The sequence below is a fragment of the Meriones unguiculatus genome, chromosome 17, assembly GCF_030254825.1.
Source record: "Meriones unguiculatus strain TT.TT164.6M chromosome 17, Bangor_MerUng_6.1, whole genome shotgun sequence".
In the NCBI taxonomy this organism is placed as follows: Eukaryota; Metazoa; Chordata; class Mammalia; order Rodentia; family Muridae; genus Meriones; species Meriones unguiculatus.
In genome coordinates this window covers 72,029,113-72,050,256 of record NC_083364.1, presented here as the reverse complement: position 1 = coordinate 72,050,256, position 21,144 = coordinate 72,029,113, and the positions used below count along the sequence as shown (strand labels likewise).

Genomic DNA, 21,144 nt, shown 5'->3' with positions numbered 1-21,144 from the left:
TATCAGAATTTATATTTATAAATGTATATATAAAATTTATATATATGATTTTTATAAATTAGATATATATTGTATATTTACATCAATTATAGTCATTCAATATATTATTTCTACTCAACGAAGCAATCTTTTAAAATACTAAACAACCTGTAGAGACATTTATAAAATACTTAATTGTCTATATATGAACACTAATGGCATTTAAACTGGACCACTATATGTGATTTGTACATTTATAACATATATAGCATATAATTCATTAGACTATCTTCCTTCTTTTCTGAATTCCAGAATCCAAGAGAAATGAATCCCTTTTAAATGAACCAATGTGTTTATTAGATCTGTGGGGTGTAAGAAAACTTCAATTGCTGCTCTGTGTCATGCTGATAGAGGCATAAACTCTCAGGTTAAACTTCTCTCTTTGTAGTACAAGTTTCAATTTGGATTTTAAAAAGCTTGAGGCCATCATTTTTCACATCTTTTTCCACTCCCATTTCAGAAATCAGAGACTCAATTTCAGGAAAATACTGTCGAGTTATGTCGAGGCTTAACATGTTCAAGAATAGAACCAACTGCCTTTAAAGGTAACTCCATTAAAGAAACATTTTAACTATTTATTATTATGATTTTTAGCTTTTGATTTAAGAAATAGATAGCTAACATAAAATGATCCACACAGTCTTGTTTGCTGAACTACTGACCAAAGTCTTAAATGTGAAACAAAACCATTAACATGTTGTTCTAATTACTGCCACCTACTAATCCTGCCTGCCTCTGCCCTCTCATCACCATATTATTAGTTTTCCAGGCCTGGGGACTCAGTCTTACTGCACTATTCTTTACTCAGTCTGTCTGACTAAGCTTCCTTTAGCTTTCCAGCTTTCTTGAACACCGAAGGCTGCGACTAATATCACCATGTGCTACTCCCAGTGCGAGATACAGAGCTACACGACTCCATGACTGCCCTGCTGGCTTTTGGTCTTCCTTTACATTAATCTCTGCTTGGAACCCTAGTCCTCCCATTTACAGTCCGGGTGTCTGTTACCTATCATTTTGTTTTGAGAGTTACATATTTCTTCATTCTACAAAGACTTACAGCTTTAAGTCTTGAACCCTTGAAAAATGCTGGAATTTCTGAGACTCAGAGGATACTCAAGATGGACATTGCATCTTGTATCATAAACTAAATATGAAATTTTGTAGGGTGCCAGTGATGAAAATTGGATGTTTGGGATTCACACTAATAGAGGTAGACTTGTGATGCTTAGTAACTATCGATTATCAACTTACTAAATTTATATATGCCTTGAAAAGTAAAGTATACGCCAGGTATTTACAGTAGTTTGAGTAAGAATGGGCCCCAAAAGCTCATAGATTTGAATCCTTGGAATTATGATTACAGCTGTAGGAAACTAATTAAAACAACCATATTTTAATAGGAAAGGAAAAAAAAACTAGTGAAACATGTAATTTCAACTAGAAACCTAACTTTTTCATCCAAAACATTCAAGTATTAACACCATAAGGAACATTCTTCACACTATAGACTGTACTATTCATTGAAACTTTGAGAAATTGGAGACAACAATGTAAAATTAATGCATGAAAAATATATTTACCCTGAAGGTACTACATAGAAGGCACTAAGCTAAAAGCACTCCCATGCAAAATTTCATTTGATCTTACTAGCAATCTAACACTGTATACAGCAAGTTCTTCCTGCAAGGCTGATGATGGAAGTGTGAAACAAAATGTAGTACAGATGAGGATAAGCCATCTGCTTGCAACAATGATTTCCAATTTTCTGTACGCCTAACTTGAACATGCTTTCTTACTAAGCCCCTGAGAGTGAATGAATCTCAATCTTCATTGAGAAAAGATTAACAGCTCTATAATGTTGCAATTACCTTCAGGGTAATGATGGTATATTTACAGGAGATTTCAGCTTGTGATTCCTCATCCTGTGGAGATGAGGAAAAAGGAGAACAAATACAGACTATTTTCTATAGAAGTCTTTCCTTTCAAAATGAAATGAAAATTGTGGTGAATAGGCTTAGCTTTTGACAGAGTTTGTTTTGATTTAATATGCACAATTAATCTGAGACACTTTTGTGCTACTCAGCATGGCCTGACCAAAAAAAAAAGAAAAAAAAAAAGTTTTAGTTTCAAAGTTTGATAAAGCACCTAAAGCAAAAGTATATAAAACAAGAAAGGAGTAAAAGATAAGATGACAACTTCTAAGTTTGGAATCCTCAAACTGTGGGGTTAAAAAATCAGGTACAAGTTGATGCGCAAGAATCATAGGCCTGATCAAACTGCAGCAAGGACCATCAATCTTACCATATCTCTATTCCTCCTGCTTTTGTCTGGCAAACTGGTATGCTTCAGCATCTAGTCAAAGCAAGAAAGGCAGTTTTGCATCCTGAAATTAGAAGATGCAGACCCAGGAGGAAGAATGTGTGAGAAGAAGTGGTGCTTTGCTATATACACTTCCATATGCACAGAGTCTTTTAAAGACACAAGTTAGACTGAACCACAGAGTGTGCCTTAGGTGTTCTAATTTCCTCTAGGTAGCCTTACACTAACTTGGTCCAGGGCAGCTGGCAATCTGCCCAATGTATGTGAACAATATACAGTCTCACATGTATATTTTTATACGTTAATAACGTTACCCTTCATGCACTGTAACTTAAGAAGACTAATAGCCATTGGAGAGTGCTAAAACAAACAAGAATCAGAAACTAGTCTATTTGTTTTGTTTTACTTCATTTTATTTTCAGACAGGGTCTCTCTGTGTAGGCCTGGCTGTCTTGGAACTCACTCTGTGAACCACGCTGGCCTCAAATTCAGAAATCCTCTTGCCTCTGCCTCCCCAGTGCTAGGATTAAAGACCTATGCAACTACACGCCTGCTCTTTACAATAGGTGTGGTCTCCATACATTCATGTAGTTGAGTGCTTAGCCATAGGGAGTGGAATTATTACGAGGTATGGCCTTGTTGGAGGAAGTGCATCACTATGTGGGCGGGCCTTAAGGTCTCCTATGCTTAGGCTCCACCCAATGTGGATTCAGGGCCTCCTCCTAGCTGCCTGCAGAAGACAGTTGTTTTCTGCTGCCTTCAAATCAAGACGGAGAACTCTGTGTTGCCCCAGAACCAAGTCTGGCTACATGCTGCCATGCTTCCCTCCATGATGACAATGGACTAAGCTTCTGAAACTGTAAGCCAGGCCCAGTTAAATGTTTGCCTCAATAGAGTTGTCTTGGTAATGGTGTCTCTTCACAGCAATACCAAATGAGACACCATCCAATAACTAAGTAACAAAATTCTCTCAGAAACTTTCTTCATGTGTTCACTATAATATTTCAATTAAAATATACCTTTTGTTGACTAAACTTTATAAAGAATTCATATTAAAGACAAGTCTTGAATACCAGTTAAATACAAACTAATGATAAATTTAATTTGAGATTTTAAACCTATTTCTAACTTAAAGAAAAGTTAGTGCAATTTACCTTTAATTAAATACATCTATAGCAACTTAATTCTAAAGCCTAAGGTTTTTGAAACTCAATTTTTCTGTGATAAGAATATTACTAAAGCTCATCTGCATTGAATGATACTTTTCTATTCCTTAGGCTCTCTGTATCCATTATCTCCCTCATGGGAATGAATGCTTTGCTGTGACTGATGATGAATAAGATATATAGGACAAATGATGCACCCTTTCATTTTAAAAAAGACTAAAAAGGAAAGGAAATTCACTGCAGTCTCCTTTCTGCCTAGTTTTATTAAATTCTAAATACAGCTACTCTAAGAATTTTTTTTTTTTCCTAACTAAGTTCAGTTTGGAAAAAAGTCTCATGTATCATTTAAAACAATTATAGATTCTCTAGAAATATGGTACAAAAGCTTATTTTCAAAACTTTTGGCTTGGGGCTGGAGAAATGGCTCAGCAGTAGAGCACTGTCTGCTCTTCCAAAGGTTCAATTCCCGGCGACCACAAGGTGGCTCACAACCATCTCTAATGTGAACTGATCCCCTCTTCTGGCAGGTGTAAATGCAGATAGAACACTCATATACAAAACATAAATAAAACTTAAAAAAAAACTTTTGGCTTAAGAATAACTGTGTACTAAGCTACCATGGGCTACATCTGAGCAGGGGTTCTAGGTTGGAGATACAGTCTCATAAAAGACCCCTGTGCCCAGATATATTTGGTCCTTGTGGAGCATGCTCCTGTCATCTCCAGGTCATAGTAACTCTCCCTTCTTTCATATGAGCGTGCCACTGAGTTTATGTCATATACAGTCCCTGCTCCCCTTACTAGGGAAACCCACTTGGATATTAAACTAGCTATGTCTAAGCAGGAATTCTAGGTTATATCTATACTTGGTCCTTGGTTGGGGATACAGTCTCATGAAAGGCCCCTGTGTCCAGATATATTTGGTCCTTGTGGTGCTCCCATCCTCTCCAGGTCATACTAACTCCCCCTTATTTCATACAATTCCCTGCACTCTGCTGAAGGTTTGGTTATGAGTCTCGGTATCTGCCTTGATACACTGCTAGTAAGGGGAACTGGGATTATTTCTGACATGAACTCAATGGCTGGCTCTTTGAGGTCTCCTCCACCCCACCCCCACCTCTCATACTCACCTCCCACCCCCACCCCAACCCCAAGGGAGGAGCAGCTCTGATAAGCCACAGAGGAGAACTTTACAGCCAGGCCTGAAGATACCTGATAAGCTAGGGTCAGATGAAAGGGGAGGAGGTCCTCCCCCAGCAGTGGACTTGGAAAGGGACAGGGAGAAGATGAGGGAGGAAGGGTGAGATTGGAAGAGAATGAAGGAGAGGGATACAGCTTGGATACAAAGTTAATAAACTGTAACTAATATTTAAAAAAATGTGTAACTTAACATCAAGCTGAATAATCAAAACACCTAAATGGTAATTTAAAAGAACATAATATTTACAAGTCTCAGATAATTACTCTTCACATTTGTTCTTACTTTAGAGCATGGTTTGGAAAATGTCTTCCAGTCTTTGTTAATTTTCTATCGCTGTGAAGAGACGCCATGGAAAAAAGCACATTATAAATGAAAGCATTTAGTTGGGGCATGTTTATGGTCCCAGAGGATGAGTCCACAAACATTATGACATCATCGTGGGGATCATGACAACAAGCAGACATAGCACTGAAACAGTAACTGAGAGCTTATACATTCACAGAATAACCTAAAGTTAAAAAAAAAAAAAAGAAGGGGGGTAGAGAAGCGAAGGAGGAGAAAGAGAGAGAGAAGGAAGGAGAAAAAGAGACAGAGAAGATAAGAATGAGAGAGAGGGAGAAAGGAAGAAAGAAGTAGAAAGTGGTGGTAGGGGAGAACCAGAGAGGGAGCCAGACAGAGGACAGAAAGCTAACTGGGAACAGTGTGGGCTTTGGAAACCACAAAGCCCAACCCAGTGGCAGGGTTCCTTTAATAAGGCCACATCTCCTAATCCTTCTTAAACAGTTCTATCAACTACAGAGCAAGCACACAAGTATATGAGCCTAAGGGAGCCATTCTCATTTAAACCTCCACATTTCCCAAATTATTTCCTAAAACATCTTAATAAAGGTTGTTTTTATAAATGTTTTTTTTAATTTTTTATTTAACTTTTATTAATTACACTTTATTCCTTTTGTATCCCCCCATAAGCCCCTCCCTCCTCCCCTCCCGATCCCACCCTCCCCCCTCCCCCATTTCTGCATGCATGCCTCTCCCCAAGTCCACTGATAGGGGAGGTCCTCCTCTCCTTCTTTCTGATCTTTTTTTTTTTTTTTTTTTTTTTTTTTTTTTTTGTTCTTCTCAATGCAGTTTATTCAGGAACCTTGAACAATCTTCTGACCCTGGAGAAAGCCAGCCCACAGCTTAAAAAGCCTCTGGGTAGCTTTCCTCTCCAACTTGCTTTTGGTACTGGTGTTTCCTTGCAGCAATAGAAACCCTAATTAAGACATATGCACAGTTTAAACTGATTAAGGCTAATTTATGTTCTGAGAATACCACTCTATTCTGATAGGGTTAAACTTGGACAAAAATAGAGGTGAATTTTAGGCATCCAAAAACTGAGTGAAAACTGATCCATGGCTCTGTCCATGGCTACTCCGGTTGTTGACAGTGACTTCTGTCTTACGTACATTCATTTTTATAACAAACTTGCCCTTGCTGAATGTCACTCAATCCTGTAACTGCTAAACTGAAAATTCCAAGTTCATGCTCAAACCCCGATAAAAAAACCTTGCAGGTACTTGGGGCTCTCTGATCCACTGTGTTGGTGAAGGTGGAGAGACCAAGCTTAAGCCTGAATAAAGTTCTTTGCTCTTGCAAATGTGGTCTGGCTCTTGGTGGTCTTTGGGGACCGTAATATCTGCACATAACAATTTTCAGGTTCCTAAACAACATGGTAGAGGTTTTTCTGCTGCTAATATACAAGCATCCAAGATGACTCAATCTTTTCCTAAGAAATCCATCACAAGAGGAAGGGCTTTAGAAATCTGAACTAAAGCTGATACATCCACCCTTCCACACAATCAACTGTCAAAATACAATGAAATGATAGTTTCTTCTCCAAACTCCCCCCCCCCCCAAAATATCCAGTCATGTGATAAAATACTTTCATTTTTACATGAAAATATTGGTAAGAATTAACAATGTAGTTTATATACCTAGTGAGACTCGACTGGACAAAAAATTGTTTTCCTTTGTGAGTGACATCAATGTGTTAGGGATGAAGATATACGTTTTCTTTCTTTTTAGCACTGGGACCCAATCTGGCTTGGACCTGTACATGCTGCCACAGTTTCTGTGAGTCTCAACAGTCATGTAACTGCTAAGCTGGAAATTCCCAGTTCTTGCCCAAACCCCAATAAAAAAACTCTTGTGTTGCAGATACTTGGGGCTCGCAAGTACAAACCACACTTGAGGCCAGGCCCCATGCTCAGCAGCAAACGGCCAACACAGAAGGAGCTCCATGATTTTTTTTTATCATATATCTCATATATTATCACATGAATGAAATATTTGCATGTGACTTTGAGAGACATTTTATCATCATGTTTTTAAGGGATGATTTCCACATTTCTTTTTTTTTTCAATGCAATTTATTCAGGAACCTTGAACAATCATCTGACCCTGGGAAAAGCCAGCCCACAGCTTAAATAGCCTCTGGGTAGTCAACCCCAGCGTGCCACGTGGGCAATGCAGATAGGTCCACATACATGGAAGCAAGCCAGATCCTTGGCCTTAGCCAAATGTGGAGTTGTTCGTGACAGAGAGCACTCACCATCGGGAAGGTGGAAGGCGGAAACCAGCTCCATCTTTAAGGTGCGGCATTCCGCAGGAGCTCCATGATATTTTGGGAGGATTTTGCCTCACAATGCTTTGCCTGGATATTTTTCTTTCTTTACAGATCTTTTGCTTATATTGTATGCTTTCTAATACTATTTCTTTATGGATTTTCTGTGTGTGCCAATTTGTGAGTCTCAGCATCTCTAAGTATTTTGGCTTTTTTCTGCTTTGTTTTTTTTCTTTTTTTTTCTGTTTATTTTGTCCTATTTCTATGCAGGTTTGTTGGGGATTTGGGTTTCTTGATTGGTTGGTTGGTTAGTTGGTTTTGTTTTGCTTTTTTTTTTTTGGTTTTGGTTTTCTTTTTAGGATAACTGTTTGTATTCTAGTAAAGAAAATTAAAAAAAAAGGAAGGGTGTAGATCTGGGTGGGTGTGGAAGTGGGGAGGAGCTGGGGGAGAGGAAATGATAAGCAGAATATATTGTATGAATAAAAATCAGTTTTCAATTAAAAAAAAAGAATTAAAAACTGAAGAGTTCAAGCTAGTAACAGAGAACAAGGAAGTGGATATGAGATGAGAATGCGATGCGAAGCCAGCTACTGCAGCAAGCTTTAAGAAAATAACATGGACGCCATTTGACGCCCTGGGGTAACTACATGGGTGGGCTGGGGACTGCTGTCCACCTTTAACCGGTGAGCCACATTTCTATAAACCCTTCCACAACTCAGCATGATATTAAGACACTTGCAGTCTGTGGCATGAGAAAGAAAACACTAACAAACGAAACTGGAATGGCCTACACTGTCTGTCATAAATCACAGTTCCTTCAGTCAGTGTAAAAATGAATAGCTGCATTGTGATCAGGAACCTGAAAATGTTGATCTATGTTAAAATCTGGCACAGTCTTAGCTAGATGTGACTATTATAAAGTAAAACATTACTTCTTTGGGAAAGCTTCTAATTTAATAAAAGAATAATATAAATAATGTACCTTTGTATAAGTAAATGGCAAGTCATTCTGATAGACAAAATTGTTAAAATTTCAATAGAAAAAATGCTAAAAATTCATTATAAAAGTTTACAAACTTTAAATACAAGGAAAACATAAAAATTTAAACACTTAACAGGAAGTTCCATCTTATCCACACAGCATAAATTTTTAAGAGGATTTTTATAAAAAGGCAATGTGATGATAGAAAATTACTACTTATGTCATGCAGTTCAAAATCTCCCTTCCAGCATTAAGGACTCTAACAGCAATCTTCTAAAATCCTAGGAAGGATGCATCTCCACAAACATAATCCCATTAAGCATTCCAACAAGACTCTGTGATGTAGCACCACTGGGGTCTAAATCTGTACACAGAAGGAAAATATTAGTTAAAACAGGACAGGGAAAATACACATATGTGTGTGTGTGAATCACACAAATAAACCTTAACATAAAATATGAACATAAGGATATATGCAACTCGTTTTCTGCTGGAAAACCAAAACCATGTTTTTTAGTTTAGATTTTCTGTAAGTATTTTGAACCACCCTGTTTACAGAGACAAATACAACACAAACTCCGTAGCTTCCAGTTTCATTTCAATTAATGCAGAATATAGGACTCATAAAAAAAATAGCACTTAAAATTCATTTAAATGTACATCTTTTTCCCATCTCACCTGCACATAATTTATTCCTTACACGTTATTCTTGTTCAGACTTTCCTAATTCTAGATGAGTTTGTTTGCTGTCATACTCCTAGTTCATCATTTTATATAATATTGTGCCACAGAATGGTAATGAGAGGAATTATCATTCATGGGATGGCAGATGGGAAGAAACGTTCACTTTGCAATATGCACAGGATGTAAGAGGTAGACTCTGACTGCATGCCTGTGACAAGAAGGAAGAATCCACTCTCCGGATCAGTGTTCTGAGGGAGACACTCCTTATAATTGTGTCTGTAAAGCAGAAGTGAATTCACTAAATCTAACAGAATAGGGGCTAAAAAACCAACATCAAGTTAAAAAGTGAGAGGAGGTACTGAAAACTTTCTACAAAGTGCCTTTTTGCTGACTGCTTATTTTAGAGTCTCACACATTTCAGAGAACGTTTCTCAGCAGGGACACTGTTTTGGTAAGCAGCATTCTAAAGCTTTCCTGACCTAGCTTGCAATTTGCCACCCCTCTGCCAAGCAGATCCCAGAATAGTCTTAAAACCCTGCTTTAGAGAAACTTCAAAACTCCAGTAAGCAGGCTGACAGTAAACCATGACACAACGCACAGAAGACTCACAGAGAGTTGAAAATGTCTACCTGGCAGAGAATTCCTCTGAAGCTCCACTGGAATCCATGAGTCAGAAACCAAAACACTTCTAAACAATTTAAGTGGAACACTCTCCTGCCTATCCAACTCCCTTCCCTCAGGAAAAACTCAGACTCAGAGACTGCAGTGAAATCTGCAAAGTTAACCCTTGATAGACAAAAGTATGACTATTGGGGGCATCATATATACAGGCATGTGACATTTCAGTCAACAACAGAACTGCGCATGCAGTTGTTCTCTACAATAATTAGGTATACTGATTTCATCGTCTTCGTCTGGGTAAGGACATTCTATAGTATTCCCATGAAAAGAAGATAACATCAGAAAATGTAGGATATATTCTTGTCCTCAGGGGACAGGTGCCTGCATTAATGACCCATGCTTATTGAGCATCTCTATAAAACGGAGTTCATCTTCTATGCCTCAGTAACATAAGTCTGGTCTGGATTATATGAGCAATCAAGGCAAAGTGCAAATCACATTTGACTGCTAAATCAAAGCTGTTAGAGCCACCTCGGGATGCTTCCATTGATCCTTTCCTCCCTTCTGAGAAGATCAGCAATGCCCCAAGGAAATGTTTCTGCCCTATCCTAGATTCTATGAGTAATGGGACATACTGGGCAGACCCAGAGCTAACAACTGGAGCCTGCATGAGTGGACACGGAAGGCTTTGCCATTATAAGCTGTTCAAACGTTAGAGCTCTCTGTAACACACCACACCAGTGAGAGCTGACTGGAACCATCCCAGATCAGGGGAAGGAGGATAATACAAAAGCTACTGATGTTGGAATTGCAGTGTGTGATTATAAGATACTTATAAAACAATCAGTGTAACCACCAGCTTTCAGGCTAGGGCCTCCCAAATTATGATGCTAAACCAATTATACTTTTATAAAATTTGTAATCTATTTTAGTTCTTACATAAAATTAGGAAAATTACTTGAATTCCAAACAAAAAGACTTCCAAAATTTGAGATGTCTTTAACATCAGTGACAATGCTGCATTTCACATACACACTTTGAATGGTTACAATACCCGCTGGCTCCCTGCACTGGTGTCCCTATAAAAGGAACTGAAAGGAAAATGAAATGATTGTCTCACTCTCTCTCAAATAAAGAAAAGAAATGTACTTTGTAAGCTGTGAAGTTCTTTCTTTGTCAAGAACTTTTTAAAACACAGATGACAGGCCATGAAGATGGCTGAATAGATACAGGTGGATGCTATACAAGTCTGAGTACATAAATTTGATTCCCCAGATCCTAAGGTGAAAGGAAAAAACAGATTCTACAAGACTGTAGTCCAGCCCCCTCTTCTTTCTCTCTTTCTCTCACACACATTCACACACACACACACACACACACACACAACTGTCACATACATAACATACATAAACACACAAATAATAATAAATTGTATAGTTTGAAAAGATAATGGATGGCAATAGCTATGTCTTCTTCAGTTTGGACAAAACTGATTATATGAATGTTATGAGGTCCAACTGCTTTTGAAATTAATAGCAGTAGTTTCTAAGCATTTGAAAAAGCATCTTATCTTCATTAATGCAGCATTGAACATGGTATAGATGTTTCACATTGGTAAAGTAGGACCCAAAGTACTTAGTTGGGCAGGAAATATCCACAGAGCACCTTTATCTCTATGGAGCATGGAAGACACATGGTTACAGAAATCCACTCTATGCTCAAACCCAAATACTTCATTTTAAACACCAACACATTATAACTTATTTCTTAAAAAGCATTTATGTGCACTTTTCTCAAGCAACTCTACTTAAAATATTCTCATGTGGAGGAATTTTAATTCAGAATATGGCTGCTCTGCCAAGAGATCACAACCAAAGACCTTCTAGATCTGTGTGATCCAGCTGAAATATAAACATGCCATCAATCCAGGAGAAAGATGCAAGTAAATCTGAGCTCAAAGCCAGGCTGGTATAAAGCAATTATCAGTTAAAGAAAAGCCCAGGTGTGGTAGTACTTGCCTTTAATCTCAAAAATGAAGGTAGTTAGTTTGTAGAAGAAAATACCCATGTTTGAAAGTGATGTCTAATTGAGTAGCAGAAAAACTGATGAATCAGAGAAAAATTTAACAGAAAAGAATATGCCCAACTCTCACAAGGAGAGGAAGGGGAAGCTACTTAAGGGACAGACAGAGAGAAGGAGAAGAGGCAGTTTTACTGAGAAAGTTTTACAGAAAGAGGTTGAAGGCAGAACAAGCGAGAGAATTAGGAGCCAGAAAATTACAGTAGATTGCTGAAGTTGGTTTGAGGCCAAGCAGGCAATTCCTGGGTCTAGAGAGAAGCCAGATTGAATAAGTCAGCTGGGAGAGGAGTTAGAGCCAGACAGCTGAGTTGAACCATCCAGCTAAGAGCTCAGAAAGAGCAAGAAAGAGTAAACTTATTAATGTTGAAAGCATTCTAGACCTAGGTTAAATTGTACCAGAGGCTAGAAGCTTCCAGGACTCAGCCTAGGTTACAAGAAGGAGGCAGTAAGCCTCTAAGATAAGAAATGAAACAGGCTAATAAAAGTTCCTTCCTTTCACATTCTCGGCTCAGACAGAAAAAAAAAGAAATATGTGTGTGTCTGTGTGTGTGTGTGTGTGTGTGTGTGTGTGTGTGTGTATGTGAGAGAGAGAGAGACAAAGCCCTTAAAAAAACAAATATATGGAATTGTCTATTTCTAAACTCATCACAAAACAAAACACAAATTAGAAAACATTAAAGTATTTTAAGAACAGGTATCATTTTTCCACCAAACAGAATTAAAGGCTGTATATTCTCTTCTTGTAGTTCTGAGACTTGAAGTTGAGTCTTATGTATACTAAGATACTCTGCCACTGAGTTATACCCCAGCCTTTTATCTATTTAGCCATTCATTCATTTTATCTTGACAGTTTCTAGGCTATAGCATCTAGACTAGTCTATCCTTTGTTTATTTATTTGTTTTTTTTAAGTATAGGTATATTTTAATTCTAATTTCAAAAAATTATCTAAATAGTGTAGATAAAAATAATGGCATTTTTTTCTTTGTCAAATAAATATAATAATTTATCACTTAGCAGAAGTATAATATTTTGTTGATTTTTAAAGCTTGTCTATATTAACTATGAAGTTTCAGGATGAAATCGGTATAAAAGCATTCATTAATTACTACAATGAAAACACAAGCAGAATTATGTTTGTTTGTTTGTTTGTTTTTTTCAATGCAGTTTATTCAGGAACCTTGAACAATTATCTGACCCTGGGGAAAGCCAGCCCACAGCTTAAATAGCCTCTGGGTAGCCAACCCCAGCATGCCACGTGGGCAATGCAGATAGGTCCACATACATGGAAGCAAGCCAGATCCTCAGCCTTAGCCAAATGTGGAGTTGTTCGTGACAGAGAGCACTCACCATCGGGAAGGTGGAAGGTGGAAACCAGCTCCATCTTTAAGGCGCGGCTTTACGCAGCTGTCTACAGTTCCCCCTTTTTGTTTTAGACGCATCAGGCAAGAGTAGAGGTCTGATCTCTGATATTAGAAATAAATTGGGACTTTGTACCGATGTTCATTTAGGTGTCATCCACCCAAAGAGCATCAGACCCGTCCGATACCTTTTTCTCAGAGGCGGGACCTGGGGCATCAGCCCGCATGCAATCAGACATGCTCTTCTCTGGGTCCAAAGCAGCTGACCCTGAGTGCAGTGCTTAGCCTCGCAACCTGAGCGTAACATTTTAGCTTTTTATGGTAGCCAAAAGTAGATTTTTAAAAGAATATTTTTAAGTCAAATCTCTGTTGCATGAAGAAGGAAAACACAGAGAAATTTAACATGATCAGTGTGTGGCTAAAGGTTAATTTCAGAGAACAGGATGAGTTGGCTGCTGCCTCAGTTTATCAGCTGGTTAGGTATAAACTCATTTATAGCTAAATCCCTTTTAAAAATTTCATTTTCATTATCAAAGCCATCTAGAACAACATTTTTTTTGGTTTCCAAATTTGAAATTGTTCATAATCTATGAGTTGATAAAAATTTCTTTCAGGTTAGCACAAATCTAGTTACCAGAAGACTTATAATAAAATTTTCAAATAATCTTGGTCTTGAAAAAAATCTTTAAAAGGTTGGGGGGGCAGGGAATAACTTCTTGTTCAACTAATCTATGTGGGGATGAAAAAGATAAGACATATTAAAAAGGCAAAACAGAACAAAATCTGTCATGTTAGGAGCAGGACTTGGTTAATGTTTTTAAGGAAGTATTTTGAGCCAGACTGTCATCATCAACACAACTCTGTCTTTTAGATTCCTGCTCACTCAGTACTCACACACTTACTGAAATAAATATTCTTCTAAATACATGACTGGCTCATGAACTCGTCTCTGACCTATACAGGGCTTGCTCTTTCAGTGGGGGAGATGTCATCCTGAGACTGCAGAGGGGACAAGTCAGCTCCCATTAAAGTACATCTCAGATTAAATGGTTTTGTTGTTGTTGCTTGCTGCATTCTCTTGTTTGGAGATGCTATCTCCCTGGGTAATGCTTACCTCCCAGATAAGCCAGCAACTTTCTGTCCAGAACCACACAGCCACACCCACCTCTTTAAAGACAAAATGAGGTGAGCTCTCACCCTGAGACCCTGAGACCATGTGATGATGGACAAAAAAAAAATTATCCTTCCCGACTTACTACAAAAATAACTGCTTTGCTATTTGAATATTTCTAAAATATTTTATAATCTTGATGCTTCTAATGACAGTTTCATTTGTATTGTTATCCTAGTGCACAGTTTAAATATTGAGGCTCCTTCTTAAATCTGATGATGTCTTGTTACCTTAACAATTAAATAAATTTTGGTTGATCAGAAATCATTTTGATAAATGCTATCTCCAGGATATAAAAAGCATTAAAATTAAGCAATGTACTCTCCAAAAGGTGGGATTTTAAAAATCAATTCAAGACAAAAAGGAAAAGGTTAACACAGGACTTCTTCACATAAAAATTATAGACCACTAGAGAGCAATATGGCTCAGGCAGTAAAGGGGCCTGCCACTAAGCATGATAACCTGAGATGGATCCCTGGAACTCACATGAGGAAGAAAAGAACAGAGTTCTACAACCTGCCCTCTGAGTCTCACACACACACAAACAATTAACAAAAAAATATGTTTTTAAAAAATATGAACCACAGAATTTTACTTTCACTTTACAAAAGACTTTAAATCACTGTACCTTCAATAGTTAAGCATTAAATTTAAACACAGTGTTTAAAATTTTTAAATCTAATTATTCAAATACCACTGGTAGTTTAATAAATCAACATTTGTATTAATTATATTTTGAGAATATACATTTCACAGTTTCTTACCTATATTTTGATATTTATAAAAAATTATTCTACCAATTAATAAGACATAGAATAAAACATCAGTGCCATTTTATTTGAAATTCTTACATTTCTTTTGGGAGTGGGAGCGTTATATCAAAATTTAACTTGAGGGCCAGTAAGATGGTACAGTAGGTAAGGGAGCTTACCACCAAGCCTTCAGACCTGAGTTCAATCCCCAGGAGTCCTGAAAGATACCTTCTGACCTTCACAAGTGTGCACATGAATACCAACACACATACAAAATAAATGGGGGAACAAAACCCTCTTAACTTGAGTTCTCTTAGCGAATATACTCTCAATGAATACTCAACAGTTTATTAAATAGAAATAAAAAGAAACAATAAAATTGAGTGCCGGGGGAAAATAGCTCAGTGGTAGAGCACTTGCTCAGCATGTATGAGGCTGAAAGTTCAATTCCCCATACTGAATAAAATAATACTAAATGCTAACAAGAGATCCAATACCAAATATAGCTACTGAGAATATAAAAAGTGGTTAATTAATGCTACTGAGAAACTGAACTTTACATTAATTTAATTTTCATTAATTTTATTGTTTTATTAAATTTAATATTTGAAACTGTTATTCAATTCAGTTATTGAGAAAATTTTAACTAAGTTGAAATAAATTCTGGGTCCGTGAATCTACTCTTTAACTGACAGTTTTGTTAACTTGATCATGAAAAGTCAATGTCTGTGATAATACTTACCATATCAGATTTCAAAGACACAGTACAAAAGGAGAATAAAAACATCTGTTAATGAGTTTTAAAACCAATATGTATTAATTTGATAATGCCTCATATATTGGGGTAAATAAAGTATAAAATCTCACTAACGTGTTCTTGTATTTCATATTACTACCAAAAATCTTGAATTATATGAAGGTGATAAATTGTATTTCTCTTGGACAGTACTGCCTTAGATAAAACCTAAAACTTCTGCTAAATTCTATTTATTTATTTATTTGTTAATTTTCAAAACAAAGTCTCATATAGCGCTGATCTGGAGCTCACTGTGTAGAAGGGATTGGTCTTGAATTCATAAAAAATTGCCTATCTCTGCCTCCTAAATGCTAGAATTAAAGGTATGCTGTAGGCAGTAAATAAAGTCTTGAGCTAATCAATTCCTGAGTGATTGTATATTGTTTGAAATGAGACAGTCATGTCAGGCTTGAAGGCCTCAGACCCATGTGAAATTGGGCTGGCCTTCCCCTTATGGGTCATGTTCAGAGGAATCAGTCTAAGTGTGAATGTTGGCAATGAACGGAAATATAGATGCTTACCAACAACAGACCATTGTGCGTAAAACCCAGCAACTGCAGCTTCCTCCTCCTGTAAGACTGTATCCTGACACTGCTCCCTTACAGAGACCTGTGATGTAACACAGACTAGCTAACCTCTGACCTTTTGTTTTATAGAACAAACATGCTGTGTGTCTCTTTCCTTCATCCCATCACCACTCAAGTCAGGATTCCTGAACCAAGCCTTCTAGGTCCAGTCAACCTGCATAAACATATTTGAGTTTCTTCAATTGTTTCCCTCCTTCAATTCCTCCCATGCTCCTCTCCAAGTCCACTGATGGGGAGGTCCTCCTCCCCTTCCCTCTGACCCTAGCCTATCAGGTATCTCAGGACTGGCTGCGTTGCCTTCCTCTTTGGCCTGGTAAGGTTGCTCCCCCCTCAGGGGGAGGTGATCAAAGAGCAGGCCAATCAGTTTATGTCAGAGGCAGTCCCTCTTCCCATTACTATGTAACCTACTTGGAGACTGAGCTACCATGGGCTACATCTGAGCAGGGGTTCTAGGTTATCTCCATGCATGACTCTTGGTTAGAGTATCAGTCTCATAAAAGACCCCTGGGCCAAGATTTCTTGGTTATGTTGTTTTCCTGGTGGAGTTCCTGTCCCCTCCAGGTCTTTGTATCTCCCCTTCTTTCATAAGATTCCCTTCACTCTGCCCAAAATTTGGCTATGAGTTTCAGCATCTGCTTTGATATCCTGCTGGGTAGCCTCTTTTAGAGGCTATTTTTAAGTGGATAGTAGACATATAATATAGGATAAACATACTAAAATCTTTACTCCTAAAGAAAATAAGCAAGAAAGAGGACCCTGGGTAAGATGATCAATCCTCACTCAGAAAGGCAAATGGGACAAACATTGGAAGAGGGAGAAAACAGGGAACAAGACAATTCTTTAAAGTATAACTTACACACAGAAAGATCTATGTTCTATATACAGTTTTATATTATATAGTTCTATACAGTCACAAGATCACCTACGGTGTTCTGAATACCATAATGCAACAAGAAAGAAAGCTGTATTTTGAAAATAAAATAATTCATTGGCTCACATATAGAATGTTAAGAATTGTGAAAATACATCCCTGGGAGCAGGTTTCAGAGGATCACAGCCACACCCTACTGCTAATTTCCCCCAAACCCACTGCCTATGGTTAAAGATGCAACCTCTCAGCTTCTACTCTAGACACCCGGTATCACACCTGAACTGCAAAGATGGACTCTGCACTTGGAACTGTAGACCAAGCAAACTCTTTATCTTGTAAGTCATGTATGATCACCGTGTTTTGCCACAGCAACAAAAGTAACACATTCTATGCTAACACAGATTGTGCTAATACACTAGCACAGTAACTACGGTTTAAAACACTTTTATTATTCCAGACAGTACCCTCTTGCCCTCATCCCTTAACAACTATAATCTATTTTCTATCCCTATACATTTGGCATTTCCAGAATGTATAGAAATAGATTAACACATCATACAAAATGTTTTAGTCTGACAATATCCAATCTCAAATATTATACTTCCCTATGGTACTAAAGATGATGGTCATTTTCATGATATCAAAGACATTTTGACTGACTTTTTTATAGAGTTATTTTATTTTCAAAATACAGCTTTCTTCCTTGTTGCATTATGGTATTTACTTAGCCTCCAAGCATAAAGCATAGCAGGCTGTCTTACAGTTTTTTCATGCTCCTTCCAACCACTATACTACAAGCTAAGAAGTCCTATTTCTTGACATTGTCTCTTTGCAGTCTTAACTCTATCTAGTGTTGGTAATAGTACAGATGACAAAATAAAGGAAAGATGAAGATGACAAATAACATCTGTGTGATCCACATCCCTATGAAGTAGACTGAAGACTCAAAAGCAATATAAGACTAAAAAAGATCCAAAAAATGTGATACCAGCTAGTCCCTACAAAGGCTCATGAGACTATCTGTGCCAATATATTCAGCAATACCATTCCTTCTTTTTATCAGAAGATGACACAAGTGTGGAGTAAATTTGTCATACTCTTTCTAACACTATTTTTCTCACATCCCATCATTTCCTTTGCACTGTAGTCTAGAAAGTACAGAGTCATAAATACATGCATTACACGATTGCAGAAGCAATTAGACCACATGAAGTAAAATATTTAGTGAATTCTATGATACTAGCTGGAAAGTCAGATAACTACTTGAATCATTAATATTAATATAATTAAAAATGCAAATTAAGTCTTCATGACAGAAAAATAAAATATTAATATCCTCAATGCATTCAAAATACTCACTGAATTCTCCAGTAAGAAAAACTCCTTCTGCTCCTGGGGCCCATTCTTTGCAGTATATGCCACCATCAGCACATCTGTGGATGCCAAATGATTCATAGCTTCTGGAGAACTTATCAATACCACCTTCATTCTCTCCGATGTCATGCAAAACCTGGCTAAACTTCTTATACCTTTGAAAAAGTACAAAGAAAGAAAAGAAGTTAGAAATTTTGGCCTTCCAATAAAAAGAAGTGAAATATTCAAATAATATAGTCAGATCAGCAAGAAAATAAAATTACTCTACAGCGGAGTTTCACACAATTTTCCTACAACAGGGCAAGAGGTTTTGCCAGCCATCTGGGCTCTTTGTCAAAGCTACTCCATGTGTCTCTGAATCATGAAAGAAGCAACAAATAGTATGTTAATGAAAGTCTTGGTCCTTTCTAATAACCATGTATTTATGAAATTAGGAAGTCGCAGGTCATCTAGTGTTACCCTAAATCATCTGACCATGGAAAGAACTATAACATGTCAAATCACAAAAGCCAGTAAGCATAGAGTGAACTGAAGATTCCCAAACAGATAGGCACAGCACAGCACATGGCTGCTCCTTGCCCCACCTCCAGTTCCCAAGGATTCTAGGATCTTTACTAGTTCATCTAAAAAATAAATAAACAAACAAATAAATAAATCAAAAAACTACTTATTTTCACTAATTAACCTTTACATCTGATGCAAACTTAGAAAAAGTAATTAGGAAAACTAAAGTAATTAATTGTGAAGTAAATTGTCTTAGGGTTACTTAAGTTGTAATGAAACACCATGACCAAAAGGAACATAGGAAGGAAAAGGCTTATTTGGCTTCCAAATCACTGTTTATCACTGAAGCAGGTCAGGTAGAAACTCAGACAAAGCAGGAACCTGGATGCAGGAGCTGACGCAGGGGCCATGGAGAAATGCCACTTATTGGCTTGTTCAAAGTTGCTTGCTCAGCCACACAGAACCCAAGACCACCACCCCACCAGCCCAGGGGAGGTCCCACCCACAATGGGTTGAGTCCTCCCACATCAATTACTAATTAAGGAAATGTCCTATAGGCGTGCCTAAAGCCCATGTTATAAAGGCATTTTTTTCAACCTACATTCCTTCCTCTTTGATGACCTTAGCTTATGTCAAATTGACATAAAACTAGCCAGCACACAGATATTTCATGTAAAAAGAACAGGTGCCAGAACTGCATGATGAATTTCTTTACAGCATTTTCTGTAAACCTAGGGGGTGGAGAGAAAATAAATTTAGCAGTTGAGCTCATGAGTCTGTTCTGCAGCCTGACTGAGCAGTAGCCACTTAATAATTTTTTTGTAATCTGCATTTACCTGGTGTTGCAGGAATTCGATCACACTGTGAATCTTGAGATTGTGTACTAGAAAGACCTGTTTCTAACTGTGATATGACTGGGACCTAGCACACACCAAGAGCTTTCTGTAAACATGACTAAATAAAGTCAACCATAGGTCAAGCCATAGAGCAAGAAACCAGTTGACAGGGAGTGAACATAGGAAAAAAATACAGAGAGTCAGAGGAAGTCAGCAGGATGGAAAGAGAGATGCACAGGAAGTAGAAAGGAAGGACATTCAGTTTGAAAAGTTTTTAAGACAGCATGGAGAAGGGACTTTTTCCTTCTGGGATGTCAACTGAGTAAGGAGGTCAGCTGGCTGCTTTCTCTGCCTCTCTGAGCTTGCATCTGGCTTTTACTCCAACATCTGACCTCCCTTTGCAAGGTCCCTTTTCTCAGTCTCCCTTACTTTGCTCTCTTATTCTTTTATAAAATGTGAGTAATACTTTAAGACATTAGATTTTATAATGTGTATGATTTTATATTATTAAGTCAACTAGACATTCTTATACAATATTTGTAGGAATTTCACTTGGTATGTAAAACTATGTTTATACAACTATATTTATGGAACCAAAACCATGTGAAACAGAGCTTTGGAACTAACTGGATTTCTCAAATAGTCATGGGATGAAATCACATATGAAAACTAATGAATGAGAAGACAGCATTGCAAATTAGCAAGAAAAAATGGCATGTCTATATTACAACCAAGGACTATGCATGGAGATAACCTAAGATCCCCCTGCACAGATGTACCCCATGGCAGTTCAGTATCCAAGTGGGTTCCATTGTAATAGGAACAGGGACTGTCTCTGACATGAACTGATTGGCCTGCTCTTTAATTACCTCCCCCTGAGGGGGAAGCAGCATTACCAGGCCACAGAAGAAGACAATGCAGCCACTCCTGATGAGACCTAATTGACTAGGATCAGAAGGAAGGAAAAGAAGTCCTCCCCTATCAGTGGACATGGGGAGGAGCATACATGCAGAGGGTGGAGGAAGGAAGGGATTAGGACGGGAGGAGGGAGAGAACCACAGGGGGGACACAATGTAAATAAAGTGCAATTAATAAAGAAAAATAAATAAATAAATGGCATGTCGAATTACATAGAAATCTGTAACTGTCATTAAGATGTCATCCTTAATACATTCATTTCTGAATATATCAAAATTATA

At 37.6% G+C, this 21,144-nt stretch overlaps 1 protein-coding gene across 3 annotated transcripts in view; it reads right to left on the bottom strand.

Moving 5' to 3' along the window:
• Positions 1-21,144, bottom strand: part of Gbe1 (1,4-alpha-glucan branching enzyme 1) — a 262,697-nt gene that overhangs the window by 198,224 nt on the left and 43,329 nt on the right. For all 3 annotated transcript variants that reach the window (XM_060370626.1, XM_060370624.1, XM_060370625.1), the window contains exon 2: positions 18,591-18,760. In XM_060370626.1, coding sequence (XP_060226609.1) covers positions 18,591-18,760 — 170 coding nt within the window. The remainder of the gene's footprint in view (positions 1-18,590; positions 18,761-21,144) is intronic.